At 43.5% G+C, this 15,574-nt stretch overlaps 1 protein-coding gene across 1 annotated transcript in view; it reads right to left on the bottom strand.

The window, feature by feature from the left end:
- The window catches only part of baz1a (bromodomain adjacent to zinc finger domain, 1A), a gene marked incomplete at its 5' end in the record, with an annotated part of 45,553 nt that overhangs the window by 12,974 nt on the left and 17,005 nt on the right, over positions 1-15,574 (bottom strand). Inside the window, 10 exons of the mRNA XM_079227010.1 lie at positions 6,655-6,782; positions 7,760-7,905; positions 7,994-8,124; positions 10,656-10,876; positions 10,968-11,203; positions 11,289-11,371; positions 11,569-11,642; positions 11,717-11,797; positions 11,903-12,068; positions 12,206-12,526. Coding sequence (XP_079083136.1) covers positions 6,655-6,782; positions 7,760-7,905; positions 7,994-8,124; positions 10,656-10,876; positions 10,968-11,203; positions 11,289-11,371; positions 11,569-11,642; positions 11,717-11,797; positions 11,903-12,068; positions 12,206-12,526 — 1,587 coding nt within the window. The remainder of the gene's footprint in view (positions 1-6,654; positions 6,783-7,759; positions 7,906-7,993; positions 8,125-10,655; positions 10,877-10,967; positions 11,204-11,288; positions 11,372-11,568; positions 11,643-11,716; positions 11,798-11,902; positions 12,069-12,205; positions 12,527-15,574) is intronic.

A 15,574-nucleotide genomic window follows, 5' to 3' on the forward strand; every position in this document is an offset into this window, starting at 1 on the left:
AAAAAAAAACAATACAAAAATTTGGTTTTAGACATTTATTTACATGTATCAACCATTTTATTCATATATTCCACTGCTTTTGTGAACCTAAAACCTTTTGTAAACCAATTTCCATCACCAAAAGTTATGCTTTCACAAGAGATATGAAGAATTTCCAAAAATCGAGATTCAATTTTTCAGCTTTAGTTATATTTAGGGCCCGAGCACTGACGTAGTCAGAGTCGAGGACCTATTGAAATGCTAAGTATTAATATTATTATTCTTATTAGCGACCAATGCGCAGGGAAAAGAGGTGCTTGGGATAAACCTACATTCTTCAAAATTTGCACACCCATCCGACTCAGCGAAAATTTTAATATAATTTGGGTGTCGACCAAAAGTCTGAGAAAATGTCTCTATAGCGCCCCCTTTAGGCTGAAAGCCCACGCCTTTTGCCAACTATGGCCGATTGACTTGAAATTTTACACACATGTCCGGGTGGGACTGCTCCACAAAAACCCATCCATGAAATTAAAATGCGCCTAATTAGATTTTCCGCCATTTTGAATTTTGTAAAAAACACATTTTTGCCCATTCTTCCTAAACGCTGGGTCCATTTCTTACGAAATTTTCTGTGGATAATCATTGGCTCAATGTGATCAAACGATATCTCCCACTTTGTTGATATCTCATTGCGTTCAGAAGTTATTAACCAATTAACCTCTTAGGGGCGTGGCTCAATATGTCAATACACATAACTTCCAAATTACTTGGCCTATCTTCACAAACTTTGTAGCATATGTCAACATCGTGTCCCTTAACGTACCCAAATTGTTTCATAATATTCAAACACTAGAGGGCGCTGCAGTGAACCGCTCAATTTTGACATTTTCCTTGTTTTCAGGCGTATTCTGACGAACTCCTCCTAGAGATTAAACACGATTGATTTCACATTCGGGCAATATGATGTTGAGACCTTTGCAGGGAAAAGTTATTTCAGGATTTTCAAAATATCGAACTATGTGAGCGCACAGCAGCGGCAAAGAGACACCATTTTCCATGAAAATGGAAGTTGTTTTAACTCGGCCGTACATGATGAAATCTACTCCATATTTCTCATATGTCATGACCTCTTGACCCTGAAGACATCCATATGATAATTTTTCATCCTAGTCATAGCGCCACCTAAAGGCAACAGGAAGTTACATGTTTTCTACTTGTACACCGTGCTCCTCACAGATTATTCAGATCCCTCTCAAAATGCGTCGGAAGAGACTTAAGACATTGGTAATGCATCACCTTGAAGATTGTAAGGATCCGTTGAACGGCATCGCGGAAGTTCAATCCTTCTCCATGACCGAATAAACCGATGTAACTCGACTCCACATGAAAAGATCCTTTCCAGCTTTCACATGTTTGATCAGCCTCCAGGCTTGAAGACATGTGCAGTCTAATTTTTAATTAGAGTCATATCACCACCTAATGGCAACAGGAAGTAAATATTTCTATACTTTGGCTTGCTTCTCTTAGTCGGTCAATCAGATCAACTTCCAATTACTTCTAGACAAACATAAGACTTTCATGACGCCAGCCCACAAAGCTTTTGATGTTTCGTGAATTGCTGTTGCTGTGGCGACCCATCCTTCGCAGTCAACAACGATGGTACTTTTGAGGGACTAAGCATGCTCGTCACGTAACTAAACTTGGCACACACAATTAAAAGGCAAAGATGTAGTTACCTGATGTGATTTGACTCAAAATGGCACTTTGGCTCGATAGCGCCCCCTACAAATATTCAATTAAGCAGCCCCAGCGCTACGGTTGACCTACATGTATGAAACGTGCTAGGAATATGCAACACATGCAAACTTAGAAGTAACTCTCTTGGGACCATGCTCTAAACCGTACAGGAAGTCAGATAGCTCCCCCTAAAAAAAAGTGGGTTTTTTTGACAACCTGTGAGTTGTGAAAGCCCACAGTTTTTGCCCCATATCTCCAATTGACCTGAAATTTGGCACACGTGTCTGGTTGTGTCTGCTCTACAAAAAAGTACATCGTCACATTCAGTGACGATGTACTTTTGGGGTAACGAGTTACAAAGTAACGGATTACAGTAACGCAATTACTTTTATAGGTAATGAAGTAAAGTAACGCATTACACTCAAAATATTGGTAACTACACTACTTTACTAGACCTCAGTAACGCACGTTCCTACATTACTCAAGACATTTTTACCAGTCCGAAAAGTTCTCTTTTAGTGGCGCGCGAGTCACACGACACTTCCTGCATGAACAACCTATCACAGAACTCGATCTGAGTGATTTGAGTGACGTAGCTGCTGGTGCGTAGGAGGGAAGCGGGGAATGGATGAGACGGAGACGGAGTGCCCGGATCCAACTGGGAGGTTCTCTCCAGGTTCCCTAGGATTAAGGATATTGCAAAGCAATACAACACTCCAATACCATCAAGTGCACCTGTCTGTAATGACGTGGAGCTTCTAATGAGGACCAGACACGTCTGGTATGAACAGAATCACTTGAACTGCAGTATTACAACTGCTAAAGCGATTGAGAATGCGCTCTTGCACCAGACATGTATAGATTTTCCACACGTAACATCAACATTAGTTAGCGTCAATAAGCACGTATCATTGTACTTTCTGCCTTCAAAGTAAAAGCACTTCCTGTTTCATTCTCTTCACAATAAGAGTAAATCATGTAATAAAACAAGTTACAACACTGTCAAAAGGCTTTTCAGCCTGGGCAGTATTGTTCTGACCCCAAGGAGGAACAGGCTGTCGGATAAAAGATTCCAGAGACTTTTACTCATGCGATACAATCGCTATTTTGAAGAATAGAGAAAAATGATAAACGTCATAGGATGTAGTGCACTTTCTGTTTATTTAGGCAAATATTAAGTGGATTTTCTGTTTATTTAATTGCATTTTCTGTTTCTATTGTTGGGGTTAAGTGCATTTCTATTTCTATTTTATGGGAAAAAGTGCCATTATTTTTTCTATTTTTCTTAAACCACTACAATGATTCCTATAACAAGCTGGTTTTGTTCTTAGGAGTAGGCCCCCATTTGGTTTAGTGGGGTCTCATGTTTCCAAAAGCCTGTTTTCAATGTGTTATGCTGTTTGACCGACCTGAATGTCCCCACCATACATAGCCTCTTGTATCCTGTTGTTTGTGGATTTTAAAGTGAGGCATATTTCTTTGGTCAGATAGTGTGAACAGGGTTAAAGTTTGTTCAAGTTAATGGCTGAGTTTTATATGCCATTTTGTTTTACATGTTTACAATACACTATGTGGAAAGGCTAAGAGATGCCCTTTATTGAAAATAAAGTGATGAAAGGGCCATGATGTTTGTCCATGTATCTTTGCGGTTAATTTGGACATTTGCTTAAAAAAAAAAAGTAAAGTAACTAGTAGTGAAGCTACTTTTCAAATGCAGTAACTAGTAAAGTAATCTAGTTACAATTTTCAGAAGTAACTAGTAACTTGTAACTAGTTACTTTTTCTGAGTAACTACCCCAACACTGGTCACAATAAACTCCACCTACTTAGAATTTCCGCCTTTTTTAATTTTGTGCAAAACAAATTTTTCCTCAAATCTTCTTAATGCTGGATTCGATTTTTACAAAACTCTCTGTGGATCATTAAAGGTTCAATTTCATCACGATATATCAAAAGCTTGTTTGTATCTCATTGCATTCAGAAGAAAAGGACCAATGAACTTCCAAGGAGAAAATTCAACTAAATTCAGCAAAGCAGCCCTCGAAGTACATTCAACATAGATATACAATATTTGATAGGCGTATGTACAACATAAAAACTTAAAAATAACTCTTGGGACCATGCTCTAAACCGTACAGGAAGTCAGATAGCGCCCCCTAAAAAAAAATGTGTTTTTTTGACAACCTGTGAGTTGTGAAAGCCCACAGTTTTTGCCCCATATCTCCAATTGACCTGAAATTGACATTTTTTTCCTCAAATCTTCCTAAATGCTGGCTTCGATTTATACAAAATTCTGTGGATCATTAAAGGTTCAATTTCATGAAAATATATCAAAAGCTTGTTTGTATCTCATTGTGTTCAAAAGAAAAAGGACCCATTAACTTCTTAGGGGTAAATTCAACTAAATTCAACAAAGAGTACGTTAAACATAGTATGTACCACGTGTAAACTTAAAAATAACTCTTGGGACCATGCTCTAAACCGTACCAGAAGTCGGCCAATTTAATTTTCGTCCTTCATTTCTAGTTAAAATTGCCAGTTTCCCAGTAGGTGGCGCTCTGACTATGAGTTCATATTGAAATGCAGAAGTCTTCCAGCCATGCCTCTCATAAAGCATGTTAACTTTGGAACAGTTTTGACAAAGTACAGTGGAGTTACAACAGCTTGCTGCATGATCACGAACCATATGCAATAGTCGTCACACCACTTCCACGCCGTTCCATGAAACCTCAAGCTTTTGATCACTTTTAATACTTCTTTTATGTTTTATATATATTTATATACATATTTACATGTATAAAATATATATACATATATTCCATTTTCCAGAGGTCAACCTTTCTGCGAAAAAGAGGAAATATGTGTCTGTCATCACATCAAATGACAGAACTCAGTCTGCGCTTCCCAGATCTTTCTGCCATTGAGAAAGAATTCAAGCTGTTCTCGATTCCTTCCTGATGATGCAGAAGAAGTGAAGAAAGTCTGAACTAGAACTGATGGAGATGCAGTGATGAATCTCTGAAGAAGCAGCTTCAGTTTCTCTCCCTACCGACATCTACTGGAGCTTGGAAAAGGCCAAATTTCCTCTGATGTTATTCTTTTTTTATTCATTTATTCATTCATTCATTCATACATTCACACACACACATTCACACACACACATTCACACACACACATTCACACACACACACACACACACACACACACACACACACACACACACACACAGAATTGACCTCATTTGGCCATATACCTAACCTGAGTAACCCAGACTTAGATATTTTTCTGTTTGTGGCCCTCGGTGAAAAAAGCTTTGACACCCCTGATTTTTCCGATACTGGTGCTAAACCGATACTTTTAAAACGATACCGATGCCTAAACGGTGCCTGAACCGATATTTTTTTATTGCCATGGCAATTTTTTTTCTTCAAATCGAACAATATATTAACTGTTTAAAGTATACTATAAATATAAATAAATAAATGCATACAAAACACTTACTTCAAAATACAGCTTCAAACCTTTTAACTTCAAACTATAAACAATATATATTTAAAAAAGAACAGACAAAAGCATCAGGTGGCCTGATGGGACCGTGTGCAACAGAACTCAAACTGTTGGATTCTACAAACTGCTGCTTTACTGGACTACACGACATCATTAATATCAACTGGGAGAGATTTGTTCCAGCAAGCCGAAGACGGACGTTCAAAAGCTTGTGCTCGTGTCTCCAGCGATCTCTGTGTGCACGCGCTGGAAGCCCCGCCCCTTGAGCCCCGCTCTGCATGCAGACGAACAACAGAGAGCGGAGCAGCGAGTGCACTCTGATCCGCACTATTTTAATAGAGTATCGATACATCACAATCTTAGCGTTTTTAACGTACAGGTACCGCGCAAACTTTTTAGTATCTATATATCGTCCAACTTTAACGAGTAGTGTTAAAATTAAAAAAAAAAAAAAAAAACGATTTAAAATCAGCTCAGGCACCGGAAGGAAGCACCAAAATCTGCGTTGCTTACCGGACGTGTTCTCGGTACCCAACTTATATATTGGCCTTAAAAGGTCAAATCGAGAACATGACCTCAGTGTTTGAGTTAAACACCACGACAACAGTTTGTGACAAACAATTTGTCACACTAATAATTGTACATTTATAAAATTACGCCGCCGAACTGCATGCTGGGTACAGCACGCTCACTATCACAACAAGAAGACCGGAAGAGACATTCCCCTGGGTCCTAAGTCCCTCCATGTTTAGCTTCCTAACACCCTCTATGTACCAAGATACAAACAGCTGCTCACCACTCGCAACAGCTGTTCAGTTGGCCGGTGGTCCTTTTCGGCACCAATGAATTAATGCATTTACTCGGGAAAAAAATACTGTGATATATCGTAAAACGGGCGGAGCTGAAAAAAAAAAGAAAACGGCGAAAAAGTGAATATTCACAACGCTTTTTCGCCTCATTAGTGCCGTCCAGCGAAAAATTCGCTTTTTGCAACTGTGCATTGACTTTACATGTAATCCACTCATGCGAATATTTCGCAACTCTTTTGCATATGGCTGGTGGTGGCGTCATCTTCAGGTTGTTTCTGGGATTATTGGCATGTCATTTAGTCTACTAGCACGATCTCTTTTACGCAAAAGGTTTCTCATATTCTCTCTAAAGCTACTTCTCGACCTTCTACTGTTAAGGATCTTCTCTCATCACAGTATAACGTCATTGCATTCCAGTCTGTTTGACTCACACCAGTATCTGGTCTAATGTGACCATGTTCTCCATGGAATCCGGTCTAGTTGTCCCACGGTCTACGTGGCCCTACCAATAACCCTAGCACCGCTTTTGTCCTTTAGTTAGTTAATGTAATACCTATTATATTTCACTGTATGTACACTTCAATTTCACTTGTATTAAATGTACTATCATGTGACTCACCCAGCGGAGCTTTGATGAAGCGCCTCTCGATGCCGTGCTCGATGTGAGCGAGGGCCTGAGCCAGGGTCCGAACCGAGCTGCTGGCCGGCTGAGGAGTCCCTCCACCGTCAGACCTCAGCTCCTGCAGCCTGTCACAAACAGAGATGTGAAGACACACAGATACAAAAGACACAAATATATAAAGACACAGAGATACAAAGACATAAATACACAGAGACATAGACAGAGACTCCGTGTCCATCCTAACTCTTTTCATCAACCAGTCAACTCTTTTCAGGCTCCTCACAGGAAGCCGTGTGCCTGAGATATCAGATCTGGATCGTTGACTCAAACACGTTCACACCGTTAAAGAAAGGAAGCTGGAACAGAACTTTACACCAAGTAGAGTTGAGAAGTAAAAACTGTTAAAAATTCTGTCGATAACGACCAAATCACAGCCCTCCTTCCATATGGGGGGGGGGGGGGGGGGGGGGGGGGGGGGGGGGGTGTCCTGTCGGTCACATGTATGTCACCACCTTCTAGTTGACACAAAAACACCGTCCTCATCGTCCCAGCTGATCTCAGAGCAGCTTCAGGACAAGACTAGATGGTTTCACAGGTGTTGTGTGTTTGAGAAAGACGACGTCCGTCACCGGCTGCAGGGTTCACACACATTTTGACCAATGGATTTCCATGTCCAAACATTTCGTGAAATCTCGATGTATACATGAAAAAGTGAGTAAAATGTAGTATTTAAAAACTAGCAATGAGAATTCCAAAGCATACAGTATACCTTAAATGACACAAATGAATGAGACAATAGTTTGATTAAAATAACCATTTAAATAGATGCCTGTATGTATGCATGCCTGCTTATATTTTGAGCGTCTTTAAAAGCATATTAATTATTTCCAACTCCCCGTAAATGAACGTCATGAACATATTAATATAACACATTTCCATGACTTTTCCAAAACCTTTGGGATTTTATTTTTTTCAAGGACTTTTCCAAGCCTGGAAATAACAATTTTAAAATTCCATGACTTTTCCAGGATTTCCATGACTAAGAACCCTGCGGCTGAATGAACGGAACCCAAGAGAATCCCTCAATCACATCTGACTGTACCCGTCTCTGGCTCTCAGGTGGGCAGGTGACTCCACCTCCATGGGTTCCACTCGTCCGTTCATCCCTCCGTTCTGTCTGCCGCCAGAACACAGTAGCTCGTAGTTTCCTGCTTCCAGCGCAGAGCGCCACACCTGTCTGTCCATCACCTGAGCACAGACGAGGAGAGAGACAGGCAAGTGTGAGCTTACCTGCTGTCCCGGGTTCTGTGTTCACCAGGTGTGCGTGCGCGTGTACCTTAAGGGTTCCTAGGGTTCCCTGGTGGATTCGGTCCTCGATGTCCAACAGCAGGTCTCTCAGTCTCCCCTCCATCAGCGTCTCAGCTGCAGAGGTGTATTCGGGGACAGATCGGGACGACTCCAGATGATCTGGACAAACAGGACAGGGGCGTGATTACAGGTAATCCTGTGTGTATATTGATAGATAGAGATATATATATAAAAAGTTTTAGAACACCCCCATTTTTCCAGTTTTTATTGAAATTTAAGCAGTTCAAGTTCAGTGAATAACCTGAAAAGGTACAAAGGTAAGTGGCAAACTGCCAGAGGTTAAACAAAAAAGTTTAGGTTACCAAAAACTGAAAAATAATTTACATTTCAGAGTTATACAAAAAGGCCTTTTTCAGGAAACAAGTAAGTGGATGACTGAAGACTGGAAGAAGGTCTTATGGACCGATGAATCAAAATATTGGGTTCATCACGCAGAGTTTTTGTACGGCGTCGTGTAGCGAAAGGAAGGTTCCTCAGTGCGTTACACCAACTGTAAAACATGGAGGAGGAAGTGTGATGGTCTGGGGCTCTTTTGCTGGATTCAGAGTCGGCGACTTGCACAGAGTGACTGGCACCCTGAACCAAAACGGCTACCACAGCATTTTGTAGCACCATGCAATACCCTCTGGTATACGCCTAGTTGATCAGGGGTTCATCCTACAGCAAGATATATATATATATATATATATATATATATATATATATATATATATATATATATATATATATATATATATATATATATATATATATATATATATATATATATATATATATATATATATATATATATATATACACATATATACACACACACACACACATCCTAGGGGTGGGAATCACACAGAGGTCCCACGATTCGATACTATCACGATACTGCGATATATTGAGTATTGCGATATGTTGAGATGTATTACTTTTTTCCAACTGTCCCCAAAGGAAAACTTGGTCAACATATTTGATCTAATAAGATAAAGGTTTCAGTCTGTTCATCTCACTTCAATAATTTGTATTGCAGCAAAATGGGATTGTCAAGCAGACAAACTGAGCAACATGTCATAAATGTTGCACAAGAGAGTCTGAATGAAGCCGCTACCAGCGCTACTTCAGGCAGAGCAGCAACAGTTTGTTTCAGCAGCGGCAGGACGGCGGAGAGCTTCTCAACGCTGATTGGCTGACGCAACTTTGCAGCAAGCAATTTTTGAGCACCAGCAGCCGGTTTGATTCACGCTTTTTTAATGTCTTTGACCAGCGCTGTGTGTTGTCCTGTGTGTCGAGCAACAGGTGTGCGAGCAGCAGCGCAACGAGTGGCAGGAAGTCAAGACGTACGGCGCATTTCTCCGGTGTCTCCATTTTTGTTTCCTTCCTACCAACCACACTGATCCGGGATCTCTGCTGACCTCACCAGAAAATAACATGGCACCATCCAGTGAACTGAAAAATCAATTGATTTGAGCAAAATGTTTATAATTTATATAATAAAAGATCGATACTTGGCTTCTGTGTATCAATACAATATCGCCACGCAAAGTACTGCAATACTATGCTGTATCGATTTCCCTCCCACCCCTAATACAGGGTTCATACACATTTTGACCAATGGATTTCCATGACTTTAAACTAAATTTACATGACCAAACATTTTTATGAAAAAGGTGAGAAAATTTAGTATTTAAATTAACAATGAAAATTACAAAGCATACATCCATCCATCCATTTTCAACCGCTTATCCGGGGTCGGGTCGCGGTGGCAGCAGGTTCAGCAGGCCGACCCAGACTTCTCTCTCACCCGCAACACATTCCAGCTCATTCTGGGGGATCCCGAGGCGTTCCAAGGCCAGCCGTGAGATATAATCCCTCCAGCGTGTCCTCGGTCTTCCCCGGGGTCTCCTACCAGTTGGACGTGCCTGGAAAACCTCTAATGGGAGGCGTCCAGGAGGCATCCTGACTAGATGCCCGAACCACCTCAGCTGACTCCTTTCGACACGAAGGAGCAGCGACTCGACTCCAAGCTCCCTCCTGATGTCCGAGCTCCTTACCCTATCTCTAAGGCTGAGCCCGGCCACCCTACGGAGGAAGCTCATTTCGGCCGCTTGTATCCGAGACCTCGTTCTTTCGGTCACGACCCAGAGTTCGTGGCCATAGGTGAGGGTTGGAACGTAGACCGACCAGTAAATGGAGAGCTTTGCCTTCCGGCTCAGCTCCCTCTTCACCAGGACGGACCGGTACAGCGCCTGTTTTACAGCTGCAGCCGCACCGATCCGCCTGTCGATCTCCCGCTCCACCTTACCCTCACTTGTGAACAAGACCCCGAGATACTTGAACTCCTTCGCTTGGGGTAGGCAGATTGTCCCCACCTGGAGGGAGCAATCCACCGGCATACAGTATACCTTAAATTAATGATAATAGCTTGATTAAAAGAATAAATATTTATATAGATATGTATGCCAGCTTTTATTTTGAGCGTCTTTTTTAAAGCATATTAATTATTTCAAATTTAGCGTAAATTAATGTCATGAACATATGAATACCTGTACACCTGTGTGTATGTACCGTACATACACCTGTACCCGTACACCTGTATGTATGTACCCGTACATACACCTGTGTGTATGTAACTGTACACTTACCTGTGTAACGGTACTTGTTCCGCTCACAGCTCTGCAGCAGGTGTGTCAGTCGGTCTCTCTCCTGCAGCAGCGCCTCCTTCAGGCCGCTCTCTCTGTGACCTCTGGGGTTCAGAGCCTCGATCAGCTGATCCACCTCCTCCACTGAGGCGTAGAAAGACCATTGGTTGAGACGTTTGACTGGCGGTCCACAGGTGTGGAGGGGGGCAGGGCTTGAGCCAGCACTGTCCAGGAGGAAGATTTAAAATTACAATGAGAAACATGTCCGAACACCTGAGCTCCTAAACCTCAACCAACTGGACCAAAATGACCCACCTCCTCTCGGTGTGCTCCTCCTGGACCCCCTCCTCGTCCTCCATCTTGGTGGTGGCGTCCTGTGCGGGTCTGCGTGGACGCAGCATGTCCTCCGTCAGGCCAAAGCCGTCGTCCTCTACAAACAGGGCGGCGTTGGACGGGAGGAGCCAGTACCGGCGGTACAGGCGGTCTCGGCCCAGCGGCAGCAGGCAGGTGCAGGCCGCCGCCTTCTGGATCCGCTCCTGCAGCTCTCTAACCTGCGGCACGAAGGAGACGCTGCGATCACCACCAGTCCACAGTGCTGGAGGCTTTCTTTAGACACCAATACATCACGTTGCTGACCTTCTCCTGCTCCTCTGCACTCAAGGGGTTGGGGAGGGCTTTGGGGTCAGGGGTCATCTGAAGGTCACTCTGGTGGACTTGAGCTGAAGGAGACAGGAGACACTCGGGACTCAGAGGAAGAGAGACTCGGGACTCAGAGGAAGAGAGACTCGGGACTCAGAGGAAGAGAGACTCGGGACTCAGAGGAAGAGAGACTCGGGACTCAGAGGAAGAGAGACTCGGGACTCAGAGGAAGAGAGACTGATAACAGTCGAGGTCAGACTGCGCGTTGTTTTTTTACCCTTCATCTTCTTGTTGTTGGATGAAGAGCTTTGCTCCTCATCTTCCTCATCTAGTTGCTCTCCAGGGGTTTCACTGCAGACAGAAACAACACTTTGACTTTGAGCCGAACGAAGAAGGAATCAAGGACACGCATGATTGAGTCGTACCTGTTGAGTCTTCCCTTCACTTCCTGCTCCCTCATCCTCACTTCCTGCTCCCTCAGCTTCTCCTCTTTACGGAGACGAACCCTAAAGAAGAGAAGACGATTCCAACCATTTTATTATTTATTGTGTGTTCACACCTTTGTGTGTACATAGTTTACCTTAGTGTGTACATAGTGTACCCGTGTGTACCTGTGTGCGGCCTCCTCTCGGTCTCTGCGGTGTTGTTCAGCTCTGATCTCTCTCAGTTCCTGTCTGGCAGATCTCTGATCCTCCACACAGTCTTCAAGCAGGTCTCTGCTGGACGCCAATGTCAGCAACTTCCCCACCAGAGCCTGCAGGATCCTCAGCTTCTCCCCTGAACACACCAATAACTGATCAATAACACAAGCACACATCAATAACACAACCCCACACCAATAACACAACAATATCACATCAACACCACATCAATAAGCGATCAATAACCCAGCCCACCCCTGATTGGCTGCTGACCTGGCCTCAAGTCGTAAACAGAGGTGCTCGTCAGCCTCTTTAGCAGCGCCGGCTCGGCTAATCGCAGCTCGACACACGGGTCGTCCATCGGCGTGAACCCGCCCTGCTTCTGATAGCGGAACTTGGCGTTGCCGTGGTAACAGTCGGCGCCGGACGCCAGAATGTGGAGCCGCAGGATCTCCGACAGCGTGCAGCTATCCAGGTCCAGCTGCTTCAGACCAGAGCCCTGGTGCAGTGGAGACCACGAGGCCGCCAGCGAGGCCACGGCACTCAGGGCCGACTGGGTCGCATTACAGTCCTCATCCAGGGCCTCCGACAGGTCTGCACATAGACACACAGGGAGGTACACACTCAAGTACACACTCATCCAGGGTCTCTAAAAGGTTGAAGTCACGGAGTAGACTGGACTAAAGATTTAAGTTCCGAAGTAGACTGGACATAAGGGTTAAGTTACGGAGTAGACTGGCCTTAAAGAACCCGAGATGGGACCGGCTCGTAGCAGAGAAACAAGCTCACAGCTCCCACTAATTTGACGTGGTGGTGAGTTGTATTTTTATGCACTTTATAATTGTCTTCATGCTGGTCGCATCATTTTATTACATCATATTTATCGCCCACACCGTTAAGGCCGGTCCGTGAAAATATTGTCTTACAAAAAACCTCTGCACTATAGTACATTCTAAGCTCTACAGAGGAAACTCATCTCATTACCCTATCTCTAATGCTGCGTTCACACCAAACCACAATAATTCGCACCGCGTTTACCACGTCAGTTTTCTCTCTCGACAATGAAAGCTGTGTTCACACCAAATGCGTTGGGAATAATCGCACCGCGTCAAAGGGGCCGTGGCTTATCTCCTTTGCTTGTCGCCGTAAAAAGAGCTTGAATTTTCGCTATCGACCATGGAATAAATAACCACTATTTCTGCTTTATACTTGTTGTGGAAGTCCCAAAAGCGTCGGCACATCAAACGCCCTCATGTTTGGGTTCATAACACCATCCGTAGCCGCACAGAGTTTGGTGAATTTCACCGACTCGTCCAGGAACTGCGTCTGGCTTATCTCCGTAAAATCAGTTACTGTTTCCGCCATCCACCATGGAAATAACCACTAGTTCTGCTTTATACTTGTTGTGTAAATTCCACATACGCCGGAACATCAAACTCCATGGTGTCTGGGTTCACAATATTATCCGTAGTCCCACAAGAGAGTCTGAATGAAGCTGCTACCAGCGCTACTTCAGGCAGAGCAGCAACCGTTTGTTTCAGCAACGGCAGGACGACGGAGAGCTTCTTAACGCTGATTGGCTGACGCAACTTTGCAGCACGCAATTTTTTTTGCGAGTTAAAACCTTTTTTTTTTTTTTAGTTAACTCGCACTATTCACCGCACGACCTATCGGGTCTGTGCATTGACTTTGCATGTAAATTTGCTCCGCGTTTGGTGTAAACGCAGCATAAGGCAGAGCACCATGGCCTCAGATTTGGAGGTGCTGACTCTCATCCCCGCCGCTTCACACTCGGCTTCAAACCGCCCCAGTGAATGCTGGTGGTCACGGTCCGAGGAGGCAAACAGGACCACAACATCTGCAAACAGCAGAGAGGCGATCCCGAGACTCCCGAACCTGATTTTCTTCGCCCCCCCGGCTGCGCCTAGATATCCTGTCCGTGAAGGTCAGGAACAGGACCGGTGATAAAGGGCAGCCATGGTGGAGGCCAACACCCACCGGGAACGTGTCTGATTCATTACAAGAATACGAACACAGCTCCTACTGCAGGAGTACAGAGACCGGATGGCCCATTGCGGGTCTGGCACCCCCCACAAAAACCCCAGAGGGACCCGGTCAAAAGTCCACAAAGCACATGTTGGGCAAACTCCTAGGACCCCTCCAGTAGTCTTTGAGGGTAAAGAGCTGGACCACTGTTCCACATTTTGTCATGTATTATTCACTCACTGGGACGTCGTTTCAGTATCAAGAACTTTAGGCCAATATCGTCTCATAAGTCGGGATGGGTATCGTTTGGGTTTTTTATAGGGCTGCAACAACAAATCGATAAAAATCGATTATCAAAAGTGTTGGCAACGAATTTCATTATCGATTCGTTGTGTCGCGCGATTATTACGCCGGGCAATAAGTCGCGGAGAAAAAAAAAAAAAAGAGCGGAGCAGAGCAACTGGCCGGCCAGCGTTTCTGAGATTGGAGTGAGACACGAGAAAAGCTGAGGTTGTGATGTTCTCAAAAATAGAAGATCTTTGACGAGTCTTGGCCAATCAGCGTCTTCATGTTCCTCAAACTTGTTTTTAATGGAAGCTAGTCAGCTTGCTATCGCGTTAGCTAACGTGTTTGGGTTGTGTATTGTCGTTAAAGTTACGTTATGTTCCGTTACAGTTCAGTTTTGCTTGTAAAAAACCGTGACGTGGTGAAACATGCCGTCACCCCCCCCGGTCTGGTTCAGTTCACGCTGTCACTCGTTAACGTTAAACCGGCACACAGGTGGATCTGGCTGCAGGTTTTTTTTTTTTTTTACTCAAAGTAGAATGAAGCAAATCACGTAGTTGGGCTTAGCCAACAACGTGACGTCGTGGTCATAAGAGACCCAGAATGAAAGAGTTTAAGGAAGAGGACGCTCTATATGTAGCAGTACAGCTTCCCTCTGTCCCAGCATTTCATACATATTGATAAAGCAGGATATGCTAAATGCAGCCTCTGGAGGGATCAATTACAGTAAAAAGGGCTCACATTTGGCAGATGTAAAGCATAGATGTGTATGTTTTTAGTGTTAGTCCATTTTGTTGTTTTAATTAACAGCTCAGGGATGTTCAAGGAGCAACCTGTTTGTGCACTTTCTGAAGATGTTTTGCACTGTCACTTCTGTTTTTGACTAAAGGGTTGGAAATGAACGCTTTTTTTTTTTATCCGATTCATCGATTAATCGAAAAAATAATCAACCGATTAATCGATTATTAAAATAATCGTTAGTTGCAGCCCTAGTTTTTTCTGATACCAGTGCCTTAACCGATACTTTTTTATTGCCAAGGCAGTTTTTTTTCTTCAAATTGAACAATATATTAATCGTTTGAAGTATAATATAAATACATACAAAACACTTAGACTTCAAACTACAGCTTCAAACTGTTTAACTTCAACTATAAACAATATATATTAAAAACAGGGAAAAAAAGCACGAGGTGGCCTGATAGGGACCGTGTGCAACAGAACTCCACTCAGAAACTGTTGGATTCTACAAACTCTGTTGCTTTACTGGACTACACGTCATCATTAATATCAACTGGGAGAGGTTTTCTGAAACGGACGAAGCTGCTCTTGAATTCAGCAAACACCAACTGAACCGAGGCACAAGCACGTCTC

Source organism: Taurulus bubalis (assembly GCF_910589615.1).
Source record: "Taurulus bubalis genome assembly, chromosome: 1".
In the NCBI taxonomy this organism is placed as follows: domain Eukaryota; kingdom Metazoa; phylum Chordata; class Actinopteri; order Perciformes; family Cottidae; genus Taurulus; species Taurulus bubalis.